Source organism: Lepisosteus platostomus, chromosome 27, assembly GCF_059453375.1.
Source record: "Lepisosteus platostomus isolate fLepPlt1 chromosome 27, fLepPlt1.hap1, whole genome shotgun sequence".
NCBI lineage: Eukaryota > Metazoa > Chordata > Actinopteri > Semionotiformes > Lepisosteidae > Lepisosteus > Lepisosteus platostomus.
In genome coordinates, this window is record NC_142637.1 from 12,573,089 (window position 1) to 12,597,906 (window position 24,818).

A 24,818-nucleotide genomic window follows, 5' to 3' on the forward strand; every position below is an offset into this window, starting at 1 on the left:
CAGGACAGGAGTGGTCAGGGCGGGGTTTAGGTAGGCCGCTGACTATTGCAGCTGCCACACAGTGAAAGGGGCATACGGGCTGGGGAGATGGCCCGTTTTCCATGTAAATAGTTCCCTGGTTCCGCACCCCTCTCTCTCTCCCTCTCCAGATACAGCTGTATGAGCTCAACCAGTCAGGACAGGAGGCTCTACTGTACGCACAGAGGGGTGGTAGAGGGGAACAAGTTGCAAGCCGTGGGGTTGAAGCTGATACCCTGGATCCTCTCCAGACACAGCTGTATGAGCTCCACCAGTCAGGACAGGAGGCTCTACTGTACACAGAGAGGGGCGGGAGGGGGGAACAAGCTACCCAGCCATGGGGTTGAAGCTGATACCCTGGATCCTCTCGAGACACAGCTGTATGAGCTCCACCAGTCATGAGATAATGCTCTACTGTACACAGAGGGGGGCAGGAGGGGGGAACAAGCTGCCCAGCCGTAGGTTTAAAGCTGATACCCCGCTTGATCCTCTCCAGATACAGCTGAATGACAGGAGGCTCAACTGTAAACAGAGAGGTGCAGGGGGGGAAACAAGCTGCATAGCCATGGGGTTGACCCTGATACCATGGATCCTCTCCAGACACAGTTGTATGAGCTCCACCAGTCAGGACAGGAGCCTCTACTGTACAGAGAGAGGTGCGGGAGGGGGGAACAAGCTGATACCCTGGCTTCTCACACAAACCTTAAAATCACGTAATAGGTTTATTCCATGCTGAAAAAAAGAAGAACGAATACACATTCCATAGGAATCAGTGCCTTTATATAGCGCCTTTAAAGGTGGCTTCTCAAAGTGCCTTACGGGATAACAACAACAACAATATTGTTTTCCATTGCACTTTGACAGATCATCTTTAAATCAATCGTTGATTTAAAGTTTGACAGTAAATGTTTATATTGTAAAGCATACAGCCGCCATTTCTTTCTAAAAATTAAAACAATTGTTTGCGCAGTCTAAGAGGGGGGGGGGGTCTGCTGACAATCCCCCATACACTCAAGTGAAATATGAATAACCCCAATGTAAACAGCGTATTTACAATTTGTTGATAATAAAAATGTTAAGTTCTCTAAGACTTTGTGATACTTTACCCAGGGAGCTGTGTAAGCATGCGTGGTGACTATTCATTGTTATTAAAAAATGACTTAGATTCGAACATGTTGTGATATTTAGAAATATAAAAAGTCAATTAATTGTCCATAATATTGCTATTTTATTTCTTCAAAGAAATGCTTGTTAAAAGAAAAGTCATGGCACAGGCTGGATTTGAACAGCCAACCTCTCGCTTACAAGTTCAGCACATGAATAGAATTATATCATTATTAATTTCTTTAGATATGCGATTCCATATTATATTCCCTATTAATCAAATTCTAAAAGTATGCTTGTTTGCTCCTGTATTGAGCGTATTTGCAGAAAAGCTTAAAACTACCACTTTTTATACACACGTTATTTCACATGTTAGTTAAAGACTTCGATGCTTAATATTGTTTAGGGAGAAATGGAATACTGGTGTGTATTTTTGTACCGAGACCAGCCATATACAGTTTACATACTGTAATACTGTATATTTATGTTCCAAAATTAATATCGTTTATGGCTTTCACACGCGTTATGCTCCTATTCTTTTTATGCTCAGCTACTAAGATTTCCCTTCAGTGGTAAAATTCCATATAAATATTTAATACTTAAACGGGCACAGTAAAGACATTAAATATACATATACATACTGTATACAGTACAGTTTGCATACAGTAATATGTTTATGTTCCTAAATCAATATCTCTTATGAGCATGCAAAAGGCATGGTGAATTGGAGATTCTCAAAAATGACTGTACTTTGCATGATTGGAAACAAATGCGTGATTGGATCAACGAAATGCTGTGGTGTTACTTTTACAAAGACGGTCAATGAAAAAAAGAATGTGGACCAGGGCAATACTTTGAGTTTACAGCTTGTCCAAGGTCATTCATTAGAACATGTGGTATTATGCGGTACTATGCGAGAATACACTGTATTAATATGGTAACTTGTGTTACACCGCGGTAAGCACACCGCAAAATAATGCGGTATCGCCCGCTTGTTTTGAATGGCTGCATCTGTATATCCCTGCTAGTGATGATGACCATGGTCACCTCACCCTCGCAATACACCGGCTGAAAGAACTTAAGAACAGGGTAAATCAAGAACAGGGCATTGGCAATGAGTTCCCCTTCTTTTCATGGTTAAAATCATTTTTTGGGTCTTGGGGACTGTTTTTCTTAAAGCTATTCATGCCTGTTGTAGTGTTTTTGCTGTTGTGCTGTTGTCTGACTAGGGTGACCCCTATGAGGACTCTGTGGTATGAACACATTTAAGGATAAAAAGGAGGGAATGTAATGAAAAGTTACTGAGAAAAAGTGTTTTATTCTATGTTGTTTACGGACAGAGCTGTGCTGCAGAAGCAGCTGGATACTTAGAACAAAGTGTGATAGCACCCAACTTGTCAAGGGCACAGGATGTTTTAATACTGTTTATCTCGGCTGCTTGAAGAAGGGAGTGTGAGAAACCATTTGAATAACTGCTCTTCTTTGCTTAAAGCAAAAACCTATAAGGAATGGAAAATGACTGCTTTGCCTGTCCTTGAAGTGTTGCATCAGCTTAAAAAAGATATAAAACAAGGGGTCTCCCTGCTTGCTTTTGAATCAGCTTTCACTTCTCTGCGCAGACAGGTGATGGCTTTTTCCCATAGTGCAAAATGAATAAAGACCTTACTGAGTGAATGAGAATACCTCTCATGGGTAAATCCCTTACAACTTGTTCGAAATGCAGTACGGCCATATTTCATATCAACCCACAGATGCATTGCATAAACACTAGAATTCTGGTTGTACTTAAATTGACCTTATACATTTTGGATTATGTTTAACCTTCTTCAATTTCTTTCATTTCTTCAACCATATTTTGATATGATTACGTTTACAGAAGCAAATATTATTCAGTGCTTTTTCTTCACTCCTTTAATCAAACCCACATTTCTATAAGGAGGGCCATTGTGAAACTCCCCAAAGTGAGCTGAATTAATCTTTTATTCTTCACACCTGCAAAGTCATTCCTTCATTGTGTAATATGAAGGCCTTTCATTATTCACGTATACTACATCTGAAAATAATAGGTCTTGAAATAGTTGAATGAAAGAAAATCCTGAATAACTCCTCCAAATGCGTGTTACACTTTCATCAAGTACACACACTTTGAATGTGATGAACTATAAAAAGTTATTTTAACCATACCCAATGGAGCTCGGGAGTGCGATTGCATACACAATCATGTTTTCAGTGTTTGGACATCAGCCGTACATCAGAACAATCATTTCACTAACACAGCTCCATGTTGAGTGACTTCCCTCCAAAAACAAAAAGTCACTTTCCCTTAGCAATTATTGCATGGACTTAGATTATCTGCCTTCTGCATCAGGCCCTGTATGATATACTGTACAAAGCCAAGCTTTGGGATAGTGCTTTGTTTGGATCCTTGTCTTTATCCTTTAGGATCCCAGGCTGCTCATTTGCAAATGTGTTTTGACATTAATTATAGTGACTATAGCAATGAGGTGGCACTGTGGTTCACAGAGCTGGGGTCCTGGGTTCAATTCCTGGGGTGCAGTCTGGATGGAATTGTATGTTCTCCCTTCATTTGTGTGGATTTCTTCCAGGTGCTCCAGTTTCTTCCCACAGTCCAAAGACATACAGTACTAGTAGGTTAAGGTGGAACTACAGTCCCAATTTTGCAGACACAAAATTATTTAATTTCAGTCACAAAATAAAATCATTGACATTATAGAAAAAACTTTACAAACTCAAAATTGAGCACAAAATCATGAACTTTGTGAAAGTACTGTAAGTTACGCCATGTTGTAACAAATTCGCATTCAAGTTCCAAACAAATTGCAATGTGATGCAGCCCTTCCTGCTCACTAATCACTGTAATGACTAATGCAATGTGATGTAGGAGAGAAAAGGTATAGGTTATGCAGCAAACATTTCACTGCAAAAAACGTTCCATTCCAAGGTTCTTTATGCAGAGTTAACAATGTAATATTATTTATTGGCAAAAACGTAAAAAAGTTGAGAGCAATATTGCCATTGGATTAAACGAGATGTATTCACAAGCCTGCTCCTTTACAATGTCACAGGGCCACATCAGATTACAGGAAGTTTTGCTGCCTCGTTCTGAATCGCAGAACATGGTAATTCTTTAACCTTGAAATGTAGTCTATTTTGTGATGTAAATTGGAGGTTTTACAAGTTGTTGTGTGTTCCCCTTTAATTGGCTTCTGGGAAAACTGGCCTCAACACTGTATTGGATAAGGCACTTAGAAAACAGATTCATGCGTGGACCACAGCAATGTCCCTTTACTGAGAGCCAGCAATCAATGGATGTGTCTGATCGTGAATGGTTTTCCCTGTTGTTTGTTGTATTACTCGGTGTTGCATTTTAAGCTGTGCATGAGGCAGGACCCGGAGGCTGCTGCTTCTGCTGGGATTGAGGAAGAGCTGAGCGCCATGTAAGGCAAAGACACTGCGTTCCACTTTATCAGGTGCCTGGAGTGTAAGAGCTGCAGATAATATTGAGTCACATTAATCCCAACATATTTCAAATATTATGAAAATTAAATAAATTAAATCAAATAACTTTCATTAAAAAAATCAATCACTCTTTACCTTGCTTTTTCAGTTGTTTTTAAGGAAAATTGATGCCGAGAATGTGTGAATACTACTTTTTGATGGTTCCAAGGCCAATGTGACCTGTTCTATTGCCTGCTAATTGTACGTTCCAGGTTGAAAAATTATTTTTAGGAGGTCAAGGTGTATGAATGATAAGAACAGCTTGAAATTTATTTTCACGGTCGACACCCATTTTCGCAAGGGAAAAAAACTGAAATAACCACAGTTACGCAAACACCAGTCCACCAAAAAAAAAATCATTTTATTAAAACAAGGTAACATTTTTTTTATCATCATACAGATGAACCATGCTAAATATATTTCTAAAAAGAAAAAGCAGGACGTGAGTCGTGAGCCAAGATCATGACTCTTTTACTCTTCTTCATATCAGTTTTCATCTGCGAGGAGGAGGAGGAGGGCTGCTCCTGATGTGCTGACACTTGGGGATGTGCCTCTGTGCCGGCCTGGGGGCAAAGCGCCGGCCGCAGTGAGGGCAGGGCACGTAGTCGGGGTTTGGATTCGCGGGGGGCTGGGGCAGGTTCACAACCTTCCCTCCTTGCGTGATCACCTGCTGCACCTCCCTGGCCTGTTTGATGCTCCGAATGAAATCCTCGTGCTTCTGCCTCCAGTTGTTCTTTCTCAGCTGGGAACAGGAAATGAAACCAATAAAACAGCTTCCAGAAAAAGTCCAGACTAGCACTGCGTACACAGTCTGGTCACAAACCATTCACAAGGCAAGAAAATATCAATACAGTAATAACTTAGCTTTCTGGGGCTACCTTTCAGGTCATTGGGTAGAGAGTACAATTTAGTTATGGTTTTGTTTCCTGTGAGTGCTATTTGCTTCATATCTCATGTAGATTCTTACAACAGAATTCAGAAGTCACTAAGATCCATTTATTCTGTCTTACAAATGTGCCATTGCGGCAGTTTTTCAGAAGAGTACTTCATGAAACACTTATTTATTGTTTACATTGATTTATAAGCTGAGTCTGACTCCAGGAGAAAACAACGAAAGCTTGGAAAGAGTTTAAGGATAGCCCTTACCACGATTGGCGGTTTAACCTTCTTCTTATGGATGTATGTCTCCAGTTCTGTTCCCTTGGCCCTGTGCTTGAAAGAGTCAAAAACCTTCCTCTTTGAATTCTGAAACTTCTTGCAGATCTTGCTCTTTCTCCAGCCTCTCTACAGCAAACTTCCTGTGACACAGTTCACAGGGCACCAGCTGAGGGTTTCCACTCTGGCTATTCTCATATGGAAATTGCTCAGCGGTAGGGCACATCAGACTTGTAGGGGACAAATATCTGTTTTCCACTGACAGAGTTTGTTCATCCAGACATGCGGTGTTATTTCTGAAGTGGGCCTGCGCGGCCTGTGCCGCTGACACGTCGCTTTCAGGGAGCCTTGCTTTCTTGAGATACTTTGTCCTTCCACAGGGGACGTCTTCTAGCCCACGGCTGCAAGGGCTCACTTGACGTCTCTCCTGATGGGAAAGCGCAGAGGGAAAGTGCGATTCTGCGCATCCGCCATCTTCCATTGGAGAAGCATAATCAAGGTTGTCTCCTCTGATAGGAAGGGCTTTCCTTGGAGTGAAGGCTTTTTGCTTCTCCATTCTGCAGGTCAGAAGAGGCACGGCCTTAGAGCGGTGTTTTGCCCACAGTCCTCTGGGGCGAAGCTCGCTCTGCCTCGCCTGGAGTGTCTTCCTTTGGGTCAGGAGTCCTCTATTTTCCCTTCCGGCCACCTCTCTGGAGTCTTCCATCTCTCTCTGAACCATCCTCAGCTCCTCCTGAGCTCTGAAGAGCTTCGCCTGCATCATGGCCTCCTTCTGGCGAATCTCGTCCTTCATCATGGCCTCCTTCTGGCGCATCTCATCCTGCAGGCTGGCCTCCCTCTGGCGATGCTCCTCCTTCAGCGCGGCCTCTGCCTCAGCCACTTTTCGTACCTCCTCTTGCAACTGAAAGTGCTCCTTCCCATTGGCATTAGAAGGGCATTGCCCTGGAGGGGTCGCCACCATGGGGAGGACAGTCCTGTCCTTAGGTTTGCGTACTCTTGAGCCCCTCCTGCCCGGCCTCTCGCGGGGCCTCTCATGACCATCCTGAGGGGGGGTGGGGGCAAACAAGGAATCACTCTGTGCTTCCGGGCGGTCCACAGCCCGAACCTCACCAGGGCCGGAGACTTTCCTGTTACCCATAGGCTTCAGGGGGTAAGACCGATCATACCCCACAATGTTCTTCTCGGGGCCCTGTTGGGCTTGGAAGCGATAGCTGTTCCCCGTCTTCTTCTCCGCAGCGTATTTGACATATTGGAAAGATTTTCTCATCTTCTGTAGAGCTGCTTCCTGCCGCCGATTGCACATGGCGATCATTTTTTTCTCCTTTTCCTGCATCAGTTTCTCTTGGAAGGTGTCCTTCAGAAGCTGTATCTTGGGAGACGGGCAGTACGTGGAGATCAGATCCTGTCGCCTTAAGGGCGCGGGTCGATTCGAGTCTGTGTCCTTCGGGGAGGGGGACAGAGCACCAGGCTTAGGACTGGGCTCCATTGGCAAATGAGATATGAGCTTTGTTTCCCAGGTATCTGGAAAAAGCAAAAATGGCAAATAAATAATATCCTGCACAGTCTAGTATGGTCTAATAGAAAAGAATAAAAAAAACAATTCAGGAAATACACAACTTTTTAATATTAAACCTAATGGTGTTGAATGCTGCATGCTGACTCAGTAGGAGACAGATCCTAAACATAAACATTATAATAAACATTTGTTTCACAAATAACATTCTCAATGTTCAGAATGCTTAAAGTCATGAGCTTTTTAAAAAATGTTTAACTGAAACCTGGAAATGTACTATTTCATTTCAAAGCTTGTATTATATCTATGATATAAATGTTTTTTATATAAAATTAACCCATTATGCAACAGGGGTTTGAGCAAAAGTCACTGTGAATAAGGGAATTTATCAATATTAATTAGCCGTTTCACTACATTATAGATAGCTGAAGGATTATGATACAGTATATCGAATTCGCTACAAATTCACAAGCATATTTGATGACACTTACCAAACAAGTCTCAAACAGAGGAGAAATAGTTCACCACGACGATAGCAATGCAATGTTTGACTGCATCTCCCTATGTGATATATCTGTATTTGGGTATATACAGATCACGTAATTCAGGGAGCACTGTTACGTCAGGTCACCAACCATTATTACAACGCTCATATGTCATAGAGCTCCTTAGGATGTTTGTATAATCTTTATCCAAATTTTCATATGGCCGCAGTTACGGCGTTTATTTTACAGTTAATGTAACAGGGTGTCATTATATTTTTCTGTCTTTATGGTGGCAGACCACTTAACTAAATCTGAGTAGGCGGTTTCTACAAATGGGTCAGATAAAATATTAAATATACAGAAAAAGCTCACACCTTTTCATACCCTTTATGTACTGTATATCTTCAATTACGTATACTGTATAATACGATAACTACCATTACAAAATGTCTCCCTTTTGATTTGAAGTGGTTCTTTTAAATAAGTAAATTGCAATCACTTAGCCTACATCTGAGCTCCTAATTCATCGCCACGACGGACTGAGACTCCAGTTGGATTTGTGAGAAGAAAAGGGGTGTGCCTGTTTTAATACCGATTCATTCGTCTTAAACACATGGACATAGATAGCAGTCTGTGTAATAATTTATCTTTTTAAAAATAATTTATCTTTTTATTTTATTTAAATTTAAGTATCACATACACATTTTCAAAGTAACTGTACCCCTTTTAATTATGATCCCCATCGCTCACAGCTCCGAAGGTGAGACGAGGGCTACTTCAGATGGGATTTCCAGTATTTCTCTTTTTGCTTGTATACCGGTGGAAAGGAGAGGGCTCTTAAAACGTGTTGATAGTAAGATTGGGATGTATTTGCAGTCTAGACATAGTTTTTTTAATGTTCGGAGCCGCCACAGATTCATTTTCTTACGACTGCTTTTCTGGATGACAATGACAATGCAAACGATGGTGTTAAGGCGAGGCTGTGCCTTAAGGCTCCTCTGCTTACAATGTTCAGCGCGTAAATCGCAAACGAGCGCCTTCCCTTACGATGAAAATGCAGAAAATAAGAACACGAGATTTAAACCTACGGCTTACAAATTTATGCGTAAACACTAAAACCGTATCTTTAGCAAAACTGGCGAGACAATGTGTTTTATCATTTAAAAAAGTACTGGAAAATAATTAAAGGTTATCACGATAAACAGAGGTTACTGATCTACTACTGTACGCTGTGACCAAAAATGAGAGTCCCCCGATCCTCGCAGCCTTCATGCTTTGGTCTTGGCCTGGCCGGTTTTTTTTTAAGATAATGGGGTCAAGTTAAGAAATTATGCAAGTTTCTAATCAAATCCAAGGGCGCCTCGATCTCCTAAACATCTTTAGAAGGCCGACGGACAACACTGCACGGTCCGGGTCCGGGCCCTGACCCGGTTCTGGATAATGCCAGCTTAAAGTGAAAAATTCTACTGAACATATTATGTTTCTTATTATGGTATATATGTATAATATGGCGCAACCGCTTCACGAAGCTAGAAAGAAAGTTATCCGCCATTTTTATTTTACCTGCAATTGAATTTGCCATTAAAATCATTATTAATACCGCAGCTGCTAAATTACTTACCTAAAAGCGTTCAGATACAAAAGCACTTGAGCTGTAATGTTTATATACTGTTGGCCCGATGACCTACTTCAAGAAGAATTGTTACATAGACCGCCAAGGACTGTCATCACACTTTACATCATAAAGCGCTTTAAAACTTTAAGTTCAACACCTCATATTTTGTGCTGTTTATCATGGTAAAAGCAACTCAAAGCAATTCTAAAAATGATCGAAAGGTAAAAATACAAGCTTATACGAGCTGTCGTTTTAACATTTATAACATATATTTAAACAAAACATATATAATCTATTTTAATAAAATAGAAAAGTGTTCTTAGTCTTCACTTAAAAGCTGTTAGAAGCTGCCTTTCTGACAAGAGAGTTGTGTGAGTTCCACAGTCTCAGTGCATTAAAGTCAAAACCAGTTGCTTTTTATTTCCTGTTTTACGACAGAGCAAGGAGGGTGTCCACAGACCACTGTGCACCTGCAGACTGATATGGGGGGTAAAAAGTCTAGAAGTTAGTAAATAAGATTTTAGCACATGTTCTAAAACAAACCGGACACCTGTACAGTGATGCCAACACAGTGATCTGAGCTCCTTCTTTGAGTTAAATCCTAGCATCTGCATTTTTTACAAGTTGTTGCTATGGCAGAGCATGACCAGAGCATAACAGAAACCACCCATTTTCTAACCGCTTCATCCAATTCAGGGTCAGGGGGTCAGGGGGTCGCGGGGCACGGGGGAGCCAGAGCCTCAGAAAGTAATAAGCAGGAGATACCTGGGACTGGATGGTAGTCCAATGCAGGGAAGACACAGACACTCACTAATTATCCCAGAAGCCAATTAACCTACCAGTAGTTCTTTGAACTGTGGGAGGAAGCCGGAGCACCCAAAGCAAACTCATCCAAACATGGGGAGAACATACAAGCTCCATACAGATAGCACCCCAGGTCCAGAAGTGTACCCAGGGCCTCAGCACTGTGAGCTAGCAATGCTAAACGCTGGGCTACTGTGCATGCTAATTTCTAGGCATCAGGTGATCAATCAGGTAGTGTTTCTCAGATGAAAGGACACCAGTAATTTAGTATGAGATTCAAATTGACCTCAGAACAAAATATAACTTATGTTATATAACTTATATATAGCTTACTACAGCATAACTGTCTTATTTGGCTCTTGTAGAAAATATTAACAGCATGCCTATTAAACATACAGAATCTAGCAATCAGCAATCAAAATAAAAACATTTCCAAACATGGAAACTGCCCAGTTAATGAAGCATTTCAAAGACATTAATCTATTCAATAATTACAGTTTTAAGTAGATAGATTTATATTCAGATTACGAAAGTATCATAACAACAGCTGCTTGTGTAAGGAATCCATGAATACTACTGTACATGAGAATTTCACACCTATTTGTAATCAATACACAAAATCCTATTGAATTTCAGGTACTTGTTTATTCAGCATTGCTTGACTCCGCGGACTCCTTGTTGTTTCAATATTCTAGCAATAGGACTAATCGCCAATACAGTGCCGTTGTAATCTATTCCTTCTGCCAGCAGAGGACGGTATTCGCACAGCCAGTTCAGGATAAGATACGGTCCTCGCAGTTCACAGTACAACTGGCCACAGGCGTACTTGGAATATGCTCTCGATAACCTTGTTTAGTTTAAGTACGGCCGTATTTCATATCAACCCACAGATGCATTGCATAAACACTAGAATTCTGGTTGTACTTAAATTGACCTTAAACGTTTTGGATTATGTTTAACCTTCTTCAATTTCTTCAACCATATTTTGAGATGATTACGTTTATAAAACCAAATATTATTCAGTGCTTTTTCTTCACTCCTTTAATCAAACCCACATTTCTATAAGGAGGGCCATTGTGAAACTCCCCAAAGTGAGCTGAATTAATCTTTTATTCTTCACACCTGCGAAGTCATTCCTTCATTGTGTAATATGAAGGCCTTTCATTATTCACGTATACTACAACATCTGAAAATAATGGGTCTTGAAATAGTTGAATGAAAGAAAATCCTGAATAACTCCTCCAAATGCGTGTTACACTTTCATCAGGTACACACACTTTGAATGTGATGAACTATAAAAAGTTATTTTAACCATACCCAATGGAGCTCGGGAGTGCGATTGCATACACAATCATGTTTTCAGTGTTTGGACATCAGCCGTACATCAGAACAATCATTTCACTAACACAGCTCCATGTTGAGTGACTTACCTCCAAAAACACAAAGTCACTTTCCCTTAGCAATTATTGCATGGACTTAGATTATCTGCCTTCTGCATCAAGCCCTGTATGATATACTGTACAACGCCAAGCTTTGGGATAGTGCTTTGTTTGGATCCTTGTTTTGATCCTTTTGGATCCCAGGCTGCTCATTTGCAAATGAGCTTTGACATTAATTATAGTGACTATAGCAATGAGGTGGCACTGTGGTTCACAGAGCTGGGGTCCTGGGTTCAATTCCTGGGGTGCAGTCTGGATGGAATTGTATGTTCTCCCTTCATTTGTGTGGATTTCTTCCAGGTGCTCCAGTTTCTTCCCACAGTCCAAAGACATACAGTACTAGTAGGTTAAGGTGGAACTACAGTCCCAATTTTGCAGACACAAAAGTATTTAATTTCAGTCACAAAATAAAATCATTGACATTATAGAAAAACTTTACAAACTCAAAATTGAGCACAAAATCATGAATTTTGTGAAAGTACTGTAAGTTACGCCATGTTGTAACAAATTCGCATTCAAGTTCCACACAAATTGCGATGTGATGCAGCCCTTCCTGCTCACTAATCACTGTAATGACTAATGCAATGTGATGTAGGAGAGAAAAGGTATAGGTTATGCAGCAAACATTTCACTGCAAAAAACGTTCCATTCCAAGGTTCTTTATGCAGAGTTAACAATGTAATATTATTTATTGGCAAAAACGTTAAAAAGTTGAGAGCAATATTTCCATTGGATTAAACGAGATGTATTCACAAGCCTGCTCCTTTACAATGTCACAGGGCCACATCAGATTACAGGAAGTTTTGGTGGCTCGTTCTGAATCGCAGAACATGGTAATTCTTTAACCTTGAAATGTAGTCTATTTTGTGATGTAAATTGGAGGTTTTACAAGTTATTGTGTGTTCCCCTTTAGATGGCTTCTGGGAAAACTGGCCTCAACACTGTATTGGATAAGGCACTTAGAAAACAGATTCATGCGTGGACCACAGCGATGTCCCTTTACTGAGAGCCAGCAATCAACGGATGTGTCTGATCGTGAATGGTTTTCCCTGTTGTTTGTTGTATTACTCGGTGTTGCATTTTAAGCTGTGCATGAGGCAGGACCCGGAGGCTGCTGCTTCTGCTGGGATTGAGGAAGAGCTGAGCGCCATGTAAGGCAAAGACACTGCGTTCCACTTTATCAGGTGCCTGGAGTGTAAGAGCTGCAGATAATATTGAGTCACATTAATCCCAACATATTTCAAATATTATGAAAATTAAATAAATTAAATCAAATAACTTTCATTAAAAAAATCAATCACTCTTTACCTTGCTTTTTCAGTTGTTTTTAAGGAAAATTGATGCCGAGAATGTGTGAATACTACTTTTTGATGGTTCCAAGGCCAATATGACCTGTTCTACTGCCTGCTAACTGTACGTTCCAGGTTGAACAATTATTTTTAGGAGGTCAAGGTGTATGAATGATAGGAACAGCTTGAAATTTATTTTCAAGGTCGACACACATTTTCGCAAGGGAAAAAAACTGAAATAACCACAGTTACGCAAACACCAGTCCACCCAAAAAAAAATCATTTTATTAAAACAAGGCAACATTTTTTTTATCATCATACGGATGAACTGTGCTAAATATTTTTCTAAAAAGAAAAAGCAGGACGTGAGTCGTGAGCCAAGATCATGACTCTTTTACTCTTCTTCACATCAGTTTTCATCTGCGAGGAGGAGGAGGAGGGCGGCTCCTGATGTGCTGACACTTGGGGATGTGCCTCTGTGCCGGCCTGGGGGCAAAGCGCCGGCCGCAGTGAGGGCAGGGCACGTAGTCGGGGTTTGGATTCGCGGGGGGCTGGGGCAGGTTCACAACCTTCCCTCCTTGCGTGATCACCTGCTGCACCTCCCTGGCCTGTTTGATGCTCTGAATGAAATCCTCGTGCTTCTGCCTCCAGTTGTTCTTTCTCAGCTGGGAACAGGAAATGAAACCAATGAAACAGCTTCCAGAAAAAGTCCAGACTAGCACTGCGTACACAGTCTGGTCACAAACCATTCACAAGGCAAGAAAATATCAATACAGTAATAACTTAGCTTTCTGGGGCTACCTTCCAGGTTATTGGGTAGAGAGTAAAATTTAGTTATGGTTTTGTTTCCTGTGAGTGCTATTTGCTTGATATCTCATGTAGATTTTTACAACAGAATTCAGAAGTCACTAAGATCCATTTATTCTGTCTGGCAAATGTGCCTTTGTGGCACTTTTTCAGAATAGTACTTCATTAAACACTTATTTATTGTTTACATTGATTTATAAGCTGAGTCTGACTCTAGGAGAAAACAAGGGAAGCTTGGAAAGAGTTTAAGGATAGCCCTTACCACGATTGGTGGTCTAACCTTCTTCTTATGGATGTATGTCTCCAGTTCTGTTCCCTTGGCCCTGTGCTTGAAAGAGTCAAAAACCTTCCTCATTGAATTCTGAAGCTGTTTGCAGATCTTGCTGTGTTTCTCCAGCCTCTCTACAGCAAACTTCCTGTGACACAGTTCACAGGGCACCAGCTGAGGGTTTCCACTCTGGCTATTCTCATATGGAAATTGCTCAGCGGTAGGGCACATCAGACTTGTAGGGGACAAATATCTGTTTTCCACTGACAGAGTTTGTTCATCCAGACATGCGGTGTTATTTCTGAAGTGGGCCTGCGCGGCCTGTGCCGCTGACACGTCGCTTTCAGGGAGCCTTGCTTTCTTGAGATACTTTGTCCTTCCACAGGGGACGTCTTCCAGCCCACGGCTGCAAGGGCTCACTTGACGTCTCTCCTGATGGGAAAGCGCAGAGGGAAAGTGCGATTCTGCGCATCCGCCATCTTCCATTGGAGAATCATAATCAAGGTTGTCTCCTCTGAAAGGAAGGGCTTTCCTTGGAATGAAGGCTTTTTGCTTCTCCATTCTGCAGGTCAGAAGAGGCACGGACTTAGAGCGGTGGTTGGCCCACAGTCCTCTGGGGCGAAGCTCACTCTGCCTCGCCTGGAGTGTCTTCCTTCGGGTCAGGAGTCCTCTATTTTCCCTTCCGGCCACCTCTCTGGAATCTTCCATCTCTCTCTGAACCATCCTCAGCTCCTCCTGAGCTCTGAAGAGCTTCGCCTGCATCATGGCCTCCTTCTGGCGAATCTCGTCCTTCATCATGGCCTTCTTCTGGCGCATTTCATCCTGCAGACTGGCCTCCCTCCGGCGATGCTCCTCCTTCAGCGCGGCCTCTGCCTCGGCCACTTTTCGTAGCTCCTCTTGCAACTGAAAGTGCTCCTTCCCATTGGCATGAGAAGGGCATTGCCCTGGAGGGGTCGCCACCATGGGGAGGACAGTCCTGTCCTTAGGTTTGCGTACCCTTGAGCGCCTCCTGCTCGGCCTCTCGCAGGGCCTCTCATGACCATCCTGAGGCGGGGTGGGGGCAAACAAGGAATCACTCTGTGCTTCCGGGCGGTCCACAGCCGGAACCTCACCAGGGCCGGAGACTTTCCTGTTACCCATAGGCTTCAGGGGGTATGACCGATCATACCCCACAATGTTCTTCTCGGGGCCCTGTTGGGTTTGGAAGCGATAGCTGTTCCCCGTCTTCTTCTCCGCAGCGTATTTGACATATTGGAAAGATTTTCTCATCTTCTGTAGAGCCGCCTCCTGCCGTCGATTGTACATGGCGATCATTTTTTTCTCCTTTTCCTGCATCAGTTTCTCTTGGAAGGTGTCCTTCAGAAGCTGTATCTTGGGAGACGGGCAGTACGTGTAGATCAGATCCTGTCGCCTTAAGGGCGCGGGTCGATTCGAGTCTGTGTCCTTCGGGGAGAGGGACAGAGCACCAGGCTTAGGACTGGGCTCCATTGGCAAATGAGATATGAGCTTTGTTTCCCAGGTATCTGGAAAAGGCAAAAATGGCAAATAAATGATATCCTGCACAGTCTAGTATGGTCTAATAGAAAAGAATAAAAAAAACAATTCAGGAAATACACAACTTTTTAATATTAAACCTAATGGTGTTGAATGCTGCATGCTGACTCAGTAGGAGACAGATCCTAAACATAAACATTATAATAAACATTTGTTTCCCAAATAACATTCTCAATGTTCAGAATGCTTAAAGTCATGAGCTTTTTTAAAAATGTTTAACTGAAACCTGGAAATGTACTATTTCATTTCAAAGCTTGTATTATATCTATGATATAAATGTTTTTTATATAAAATTAACCCATTATGCAACAGGGGTTTGAGCAAAAGTCACTGTGAATGAGGGAATTTATCAATATTAATTAGCCGTTTCACTACATTATAGATAGCTGAAGGATTATGATACAGTACATCGATTTCGTTACAAATTGACAAGAATATTTGATGACACTTACCAAACAAGTCTCAAACAGAGGAGAAATAGTTCACCACGACGATAGCAATGCAATGTTTGACTGCATCTCCCTATGTGATATATCTGTATTTGGGTAAATACAGATCACGTAATTCAGGGAGCACTGTTACGTCAGGTCACCAACCATTATTACGACGCTCATATGTCATAGAGCTCCTTAGGATGTTTGTATAATCTTTATCCAAATTTTCATATGGCCGCAGTTACGGCGTTTATTTTACAGTTAATGTAACAGGGTGTCATTATATTTTTCTGTCTTTATGGTGGCAGACCACTTAACTAAATCTGAGTAGGCGGTTTCTACAAATGGGTCAGATAAAATATTAAATATACAGTAAAAGCTCACACCTATTCATACTCTTTATGTACTGTATATCTTCAATTACGTATACTGTATAATACGATAACTACCATTACAAAATGTCTCCCTTTTGATTTGAAGTGGTTCTTTTAAATAAGTAAATTGCAATCACTTAGCCTACATCTGAGCTCCTAATTCATCGCGACGACGGACTGAGACTCCAGTCGGATTTGTGAGAAGGGGTGTGCCTGTTTTAAAACCGATTCATACGTCTTAAACACATGGACATAGATAGCAGTCTGTGTTATATAATTTATCTTTTTATTTTATTTAAATTTAAGTATCACATATACATTTTCAAAGTAACTGTACCCCTTTTAATTATGATCCCCATCGCTCACAGCTCCGAAGCTGAGACGAGGGCTACTTCAGATGGGATTTCCAATATTTCTCTCTTAGCTTGTATACCGGTGGAAAGGAGAGCGCTCTTAAAACGTGTTGATATTAAGATTGGGATGTATTTGCAGTCTAGATATAGTTTTTTTAATGTTCGGAGCCGCCACAGATTCATTTTCTTACGACTGCTGTTCTGGATGACAATAACAATGCAAACGATGGTGTTAAGGCGAGGCTGTGCCTTAAGGCTCCTCTGCTTACAATATACAGCGCGTAAATCGCAAACGAGCGCCTCTCTTACGATGAAAATGCGGCAAATAAGAACACGAGATTTAAACCTACGGCTTACAAATTTATGCGTAAACACTAAAACCGTATCTTTAGCAAAACTGGCGAGACAATGTGTTTTATCATTTAAAAAAGTACTGGAAAATAATTAAAGGTTATCACGATAAACAGAGGTTACTGATCTACTACTGTACGCTGTGACCAAAAATGAGAGTCCCCCGATCCTCGCAGCCTTCATGCTTTGGTCTGGGCCTGGCCGTTTTTTTTTAGGATAATGGGGTCAAGTTAAGAAATTATGCAAGTTTCTAATCAAATCCAAGGGCGCCTCGATCTCCTAAACATCTTTAGAAGGCCGACGGACCACACTGACCCGGTTCTGGATAATGCCAGCTTAAAGTGAAAAATTCTACTGTACATATTATGTTTCTTATTATGGTATATATGTATAATGTGGCGCGACCACTTCACGAAGCTAGAAAGAAAGTTATCTGCCATTTTTATTTTACCTGCAATTGAATTTGCCATTAAAATCACGATTAATACCACAGCTGCTAAATTACTTACCTAAAAGCGTTCAGATACAAAAGCACTTGAGCTGTAATGTTTATATACTGTTGGCCCGATGACCTACTTCAAGAAGAATTGTTACATAGACCGCCAAGGACTGTCATCACACTTTACGTCATAAAGCGCTTTAAAACTTTTGACAAGTTCAACACCTCATATTTTGTACTGTTTATCATGGTAAAAGCAACTCAAAGCAATTCTAAAAATGATCGAAAGGTAAAAATACAAGCTTATACGAGCTGTCGTTTTAACATTTATAACATATATTTAAACAAAACATATATAATCTATTTTAATAAAATAGAAAAGTGTTCTTAGTCTTCACTTAAAAGCTGTTAGAAGCTGCCTTTCTGACAAGAGAGTTCTGTGAGTTCCACAGTCTCAGTGCATTAAAGTCAAAACCAGTTGCTTTTTATTTCCTGTTTTACGACAGAGCAAGGAGGGTGTCCACAGACCACTGTGCACCTGCAGACTGATATGGGGGGTAAAAAGTCTAGAAGTTAGTAAATAAGATTTTAACATATGTTCTAAAACACACCGGACACCTGTACAGTGATGCCAACACAGTGATCTGAGCTCCTTCTTTGAGTTAAATCCTAGCATCTGCATTTTTTACAAGTTGTTGCTATGGCAGAGCATGACCAGAGCATAACAGAAACCACCCATTTTCTAACCACTTCATCCAATTCAGGGTCAGGTGGTCAGGGGGTCGGGGGGTCACGGGGGAGCCAGAGCCTCAGAAAGTAATAAGCAGGAGATACCTGGGACTGGATGGTAGTCCAATGCAGGGAAGACACAGACACTCACCAATTATCCCAGAAGCCAATTAACCTATCAGTAGTTCTTTGAACTGTGGGAGGAAGCCGGAGCACCCAAAGCAAACTCATGCAAACATGGGGAGAACATACAAGCTCCATACAGATAGCACCCCAGGTCCAGAAGTGTACCCAGGGCCTCAGCACTGTGAGCTAGCAATGCTAAACGCTGGGCTACTGTGCATGCTAATTTCTAGGCATCAGGTGATCAATCAGGTAGTGTTTCTCAGATAAAAGGACACCAGTAATTTAGTATGAGATTCAAATTGACCTCAGAACAAAATATAACTTATGTTATATAACTTATATAGAACTTACTACAGCATAACTGTCTTATTTGTAGAAAATATTAACAGCATGCCTATTAAACATACAGTATCTAGCAATCAGCAATCAAAATAAAAACATTTCCAAACATGGAAACTGCCCAGTTAATGAAGCATTTCAAAGACATTAATCTATTCAATAATTACAGTTTCAAGTAGATAGATTTATATTCAGATTACGAAAGTATCATAACAACAGCTGCTTGTGTAAGGAATCCATGAATACCACTGTACATGAGAATTTCACACCTATTTGTAATCAATACACAAAATCCTATTGAATTTCAGGTACTTGTTTATTCAGCATTGCTTGACTCCGCGGACTCCTTGTTGTTTCAATATTCTAGCAATAGGACTAATCGCCAATACAGTGCCGTTGTAATCTATTCCTTCTGCCAGCAGAGGACGGTATTCGCACAGCCAGTTCAGGATAAGATACGGTCCTCGCAGTTCACAGTACAACTGGCCACAGCCGTACTCGGAATATGCTCTCGATAACCTCGTTTAGTTTAAGAACGGCCGTATTTCATATCAACCCACAGATGCATTGCATAAACACTAGAATTCTGGTTGTACTTAAATTGACCTTAAACGTTTTGGATTATGTTTAACCTTCTTCAATTTCTTCAACCATATTTTGAGATGATTACGTTTATAAAACCAAATATTATTCAGTGCTTTTTCTTCACTCCTTTAATCAAACCCACATTTCTATAAGGAGGGCCATTGTGAAACTCCCCAAAGTGAGCTGAATTAATCTTTTATTCTTCACACCTGCGAAGTCATTCCTTCATTGTGTAATATGAAGGCCTTTCATTATTCACGTATACTACAACATCTGAAAATAATGGGTCTTGAAATAGTTGAATGAAAGAAAATCCTGAATAACTCCTCCAAATGCGTGTTACACTTTCATCAGGTACACACACTTTGAATGTGATGAACTATAAAAAGTTATTTTAACCATACCCAATGGAGCTTGGGAGTGCGATTGCATACACAATCATGTTTTCAGTGTTTGGACATCAGCCGTACATCAGAACAATCATTTCACTAACACAGCTCCATGTTGAGTGACTTACCTCCAAAAACACAAAGTCACTTTCCCTTAGCAATTATTGCATGGACTTAGATTATCTGCCTTCTGCATCAAGCCCTGTATGATATACTGTACAAAGCCAAGCTTTGGGATAGTGCTTTGTTTGGATCCTTGTCTTGATCCTTTTGGATCCCAGGCTGCTCATTTGCAAATGAGTTTTGACATTAATTATAGTGACTATAGCAATGAGGTGGCACTGTGGTTCACAGAGCTGGGGTCCTGGGTTCAATTCCTGGGGTGCAGTCTGGATAGAATTGTATGTTCTCCCTTCATTTGTGTGGATTTCTTCCAGGTGCTCCAGTTTCTTCCCACAGTCCAAAGACATACAGTACTAGTAGGTTAAGGTGGAACTACAGTCCCAATTTTGCAGACACAAAAGTATTTAATTTCAGTCACAAAATAAAATCATTGACATTATAGAAAAACTTTACAAACTCAAAATTGAGCACAAAATCATGAATTTTGTGAAAGTACTGTAAGTTACGCCATGTTGTAACAAATTCGCATTTAAGTTCCACACAAATTGCGATGTGATGCAGCCCTTCCTGCTCACTAATCACTGTAATGACTAATGCAATGTGATGTAGGAGAGAAAAGGTATAGGTTATGCAGCAAACATTTCACTGCAAAAAACGTTCCATTCCAAGGTTCTTTATGCAGAGTTAACAATGTAATATTATTTATTGGCAAAAACGTTAAAAAGTTGAGAGCAATATTTCCATTGGATTAAACGAGATGTATTCACAAGCCTGCTCCTTTACAATGTCACAGGGCCACATCAGATTACAGGAAGTTTTGCTGCCTCGTTCTGAATCGCAGAACATGGTAATTCTTTAACCTTGAAATGTAGTCTATTTTGTGATGTAAATTGGAGGTTTTACAAGTTATTGTGTGTTCCCCTTTAGATGGCTTCTGGGAAAACTGGCCTCAACACTGTATTGGATAAGGCACTTAGAAAACAGATTCATGCGTGGACCACAGCGATGTCCCTTTACTGAGAGCCAGCAATCAACGGATGTGTCTGATCGTGAATGGTTTTCCCTGTTGTTTGTTGTATTACTCGGTGTTGCATTTTAAGCTGTGCATGAGGCAGGACCCGGAGGCTGCTGCTTCTGCTGGGATTGAGGAAGAGCTGAGCGCCATGTAAGGCAAAGACACTGCGTTCCACTTTATCAGGTGCCTGGAGTGTAAGAGCTGCAGATAATATTGAGTCACATTAATCCCAACATATTTCAAATATTATGAAAATTAAATAAATTAAATCAAATAACTTTCATTAAAAAAATCAATCACACTTTACCTTGCTTTTTCAGTTGTTTTAAAGGAAAATTGATGCCGAGAATGTGTGAATACTACTTTTTGATGGTTCCAAGGCCAATGTGACCTGTTCTATTGCCTGCTAATTGTACGTTCCAGGTTGAACAATTATTTTTAGGAGGTCAAGGTGTATGAATGATAAGAACAGCTTGAAATTTATTTTCACGGTCGACACACATTTTCGCAAGGGAAAAAAACTGAAATAACCACAGTTACGCAAACACCAGTCCACCAAAAAAAAATCATTTTATTAAAACAAGGTAACATTTTTTTTATCATCATACGGATGAACTGTGCTAAATATATTTCTAAAAAGAAAAAGCAGGACGTGAGTCGTGAGCCAAGATCATGACTCTTTTACTCTTCTTCACATCAGTTTTCATCTGCGAGGAGGAGGAGGAGGGCGGCTCCTGATGTGCTGACACTTGGGGATGTGCCTCTGTGCCGGCCTGGGGGCAAAGCGCCGGCCGCAGTGAGGGCAGGGCACGTAGTCGGGGTTTGGATTTGCGGGGGGCTGGGGCAGGTTCACAACCTTCCCTCCTTGCGTGATCACCTGCTGCACCTCCCTGGCCTATTTGATGCTCCGAATGAAATCCTCGTGCTTCTGCCTCCAGTTGTTCTTTCTCAGCTGGGAACAGGAAATGAAACCAATGAAACAGCTTCCAGAAAAAGTCCAGACTAGCACTGCGTACACAGTCTGGTCGCAAACCATTCACAAGGCAAGAAAATATCAATACAGTAATAACTTAGCTTTCTGGGCCTACCTTTCATGTCATTGGGTAGAGAGTACAATTTAGTTATGGTTTTGTTTCCCGTGAGTGCTATTTGCTTGATATCTCATGTAGATTTTTACAACAGAATTCAGAAGTCACTAAGACCCATTTATTCTGTCTGGCAAATGTGCCTTTGCGGCAGTTTTTCAGAAGAGTACTTCATAAAACACTTATTTATTGTTTACATTGATTTATAAGCTGAGTCTGACTCTAGGAGAAAACAAGGGAAGCTTGGAAAGAGTTTAAGGATAGCCCTTACCACGATTGGCGGTCTAACCTTCTTCTTATGGATGTATGTCTCCAGTTCTGTTCCCTTGGCCCTGTGCTTGAAAGAGTCAAAAACCTTCCTCTTTGAATTCTGAAGCTTCTTGCAGATCTTGCTGTGTTTCTCCAACCTCTCTACAGCAAACTTCCTGTGACACAGTTCACAGGGCACCAGCTGAGGGTTTCCACTCTGGCTATTCTCATATGGAAATTGCTCAGCGGTAGGGCACATCAGACTTGTAGGGGACTGTTGTAACAGAAGAAATAAGGTTCTTGATCCCGAGATGAAGTAAAACAAATGAGTTTATTGCATGCAAGGAACAATAAAGCCGAAGTCTTGTTTCCCGCAAGAAACAACAAAACCGAAGTATTGTTAGCCGTACTGTTACAAACTTTTGGGTTATATAGTGTTTTCTTCTCCGTTTCTGACGTCACTTGGTCTGATGGTAAAGAGGGGGGTTCATGGTATTTGGCCAGATTACGATGTTCTGGACAAATGGTCAGTTTAACATTACACCCAGGGGGGTTCCTAGCTTGCATCTGCAGTCCTTATCAGTTAATCCCCTTTCCTGCCATAAACCCCAGCTTGTGACTTAGAAGTCTAAACCCCCTACAGAAAGGATTAAATTCAAACCCCCGTCTTCACATCATTCTTCAATGTCAAGTGGCAAATGTTGACTGGTGATGTTATGTGAATCTTAGGAAATGGTCATTTTTCAATCGAGTCTATGTTTCTCAGAATTTGAGACAGAGAGGTCAATCTCTGCAATCCGAGCTGAGGGCATTTCTTGGAATGGAAAGGTAAGAGCAACGTGTTCTTTGATATTCTCTTAAGACTCTTCGCCAGATTTGACGATGAAAAATGTAAATAATAATAACAAACATTATTTGATATAGTGCCTTGAAAGGTGGCTTCTTTACAGAATGACAAAACCAACTACAATAAATAATACACAAGATATGCATGATGACAATACACAGTTAAAGGAGACAGTAGATGGTCATGGTCAGTGTATTCTGAAGGTAGTTTTCCAATTTTTTGGAACGGGGTAAAAGAGGTCACCTCTACTAGAATCTTTGTCCTAACCAAAAATGTAACAAAGTATAATAATAATATTAAAAATAATAATAATAAACTTTATCTATAGAGCACCTTTCATACAAATAGTGCTTTGGTGCTTTAAAACCAAGCGTAAAAATAAAATATTAAAATTGAGAGATATACTTTCAGTTGTCAAGGAAAATACAGCAATACAGTAAAGCAACATACATGTCAATTAAATAAATAAAAATTAGGAAAGTCGTAATAAAATAAAAACAATTAAAGAGAACTAAAAAAAGAAACAGAAATAGAAAGAACAAAGAACCACTTTAACTAAAAGCAACATTTTCAAATGTTTTTTAAAACAATGTACCGAGCTTGACTGCCTAATAAAAAGTGGAAGTGAGTTTCATAATTTAGAAGCATAAAAACAAAAAGCAGCCTCTCCACTCTTTCTGCATTTCACATGTGGTATTTGCAGTAGGCCAGTATGTGCAGATCTCAGGTCACGTATAGGAACATAGGAAGACAGACATTCAGTAAGGTACAGACGTGCTAGGTCGCTTAAAGCTTTAAAAACAAGTAAAATAACTTTCAAATTTATCCTAGATAATACAGGTGACCAGTGAAGTTTTTTCAAAACAGGAATGATATTCTCTTTCTTGTATTTGCTGGGATCTGTGCTACTGCATTTCGAACAAGTAGTAAGGGATTTATTGTTTTCTTGGGAAGCCCACAAAACAGAGCATTATAATCATGTCCACATCAATGTGAGCAATGGAGAAGTCAAATTAACGTGTGTAAATATCATCTAGTTCTATCCCAGGGAAGAGGGCTGTTGCCTACACAGACGACAAGACACAAAACGCTCAACTGTGCAAAACACGCATAAGGACATCAGTCAGGAGGAACAAGGTAAAGTGTTTTTACTTCTTCACCATGGTCATGTAGTTTCACTCCAAGCTGTGGAAACGACCTCCCCAACATTTTGGGTTGTTGCATTTTGCTTCAATGAATTTTAACCTTTTCTTTTAGACATTAAGAGGAAGGACACATTCACCCTTGGTAGAGATTCAGTTGTTCTATGAGATGTCAAGGTGAGAATTAACCACTTCAGGCATAAGTCAATCCACATGACTGAAAAAGGGGCAATGAACAGGATATGGGGATTTTGCTAGTTATAAAGTACAATAATCATCATTAAATGATCTAAGACTACTGAAGTATAAGCTGTGTCCCTGACTGATTAATTAGCAAATTCATCTTCGTAGAGTGGAGCTACACTGAATATGGAGTGAGATCATGTAGGGAATGTTGGACTTGTAATAACTAATTGAAGGATAATAATAATCAACGAAAGTGCTTAAAAGTATCAACAAATGCCTTCAAAGTACTCGACACGTACTTTGCTTTCAAAAGTGAAACATAATTAATGCTTACGTAAGATTTCTCTTGACTTCTCAGGAGTATACTAACTCCAAGGACAAGTAACATCACAAACCATTATTTAAGTGCTGATGTTGGAGCTGCAATACTACTACCAAGACAAAAAATGATACAGGTAACACTGCTTTCAGATTTCTAAGAATTG

The 24,818-nt window shown here is 40.7% G+C and overlaps 1 protein-coding gene across 1 annotated transcript in view; it reads right to left on the reverse strand.

Moving 5' to 3' along the window:
- LOC148639347 (zinc finger C2HC domain-containing protein 1C-like) overlaps positions 1-15,065 on the reverse strand; it is a 59,895-nt gene extending 44,830 nt beyond the window's left edge. Inside the window, exon 1 of the mRNA XM_088622052.1 lies at positions 14,008-15,065. Within this exon, the coding sequence (XP_088478178.1) occupies positions 14,008-14,976 (969 nt within the window). The 5' untranslated portion in view covers positions 14,977-15,065. The remainder of the gene's footprint in view (positions 1-14,007) is intronic.
- Between the last annotated feature and the right edge of the window lie 9,753 nt (positions 15,066-24,818).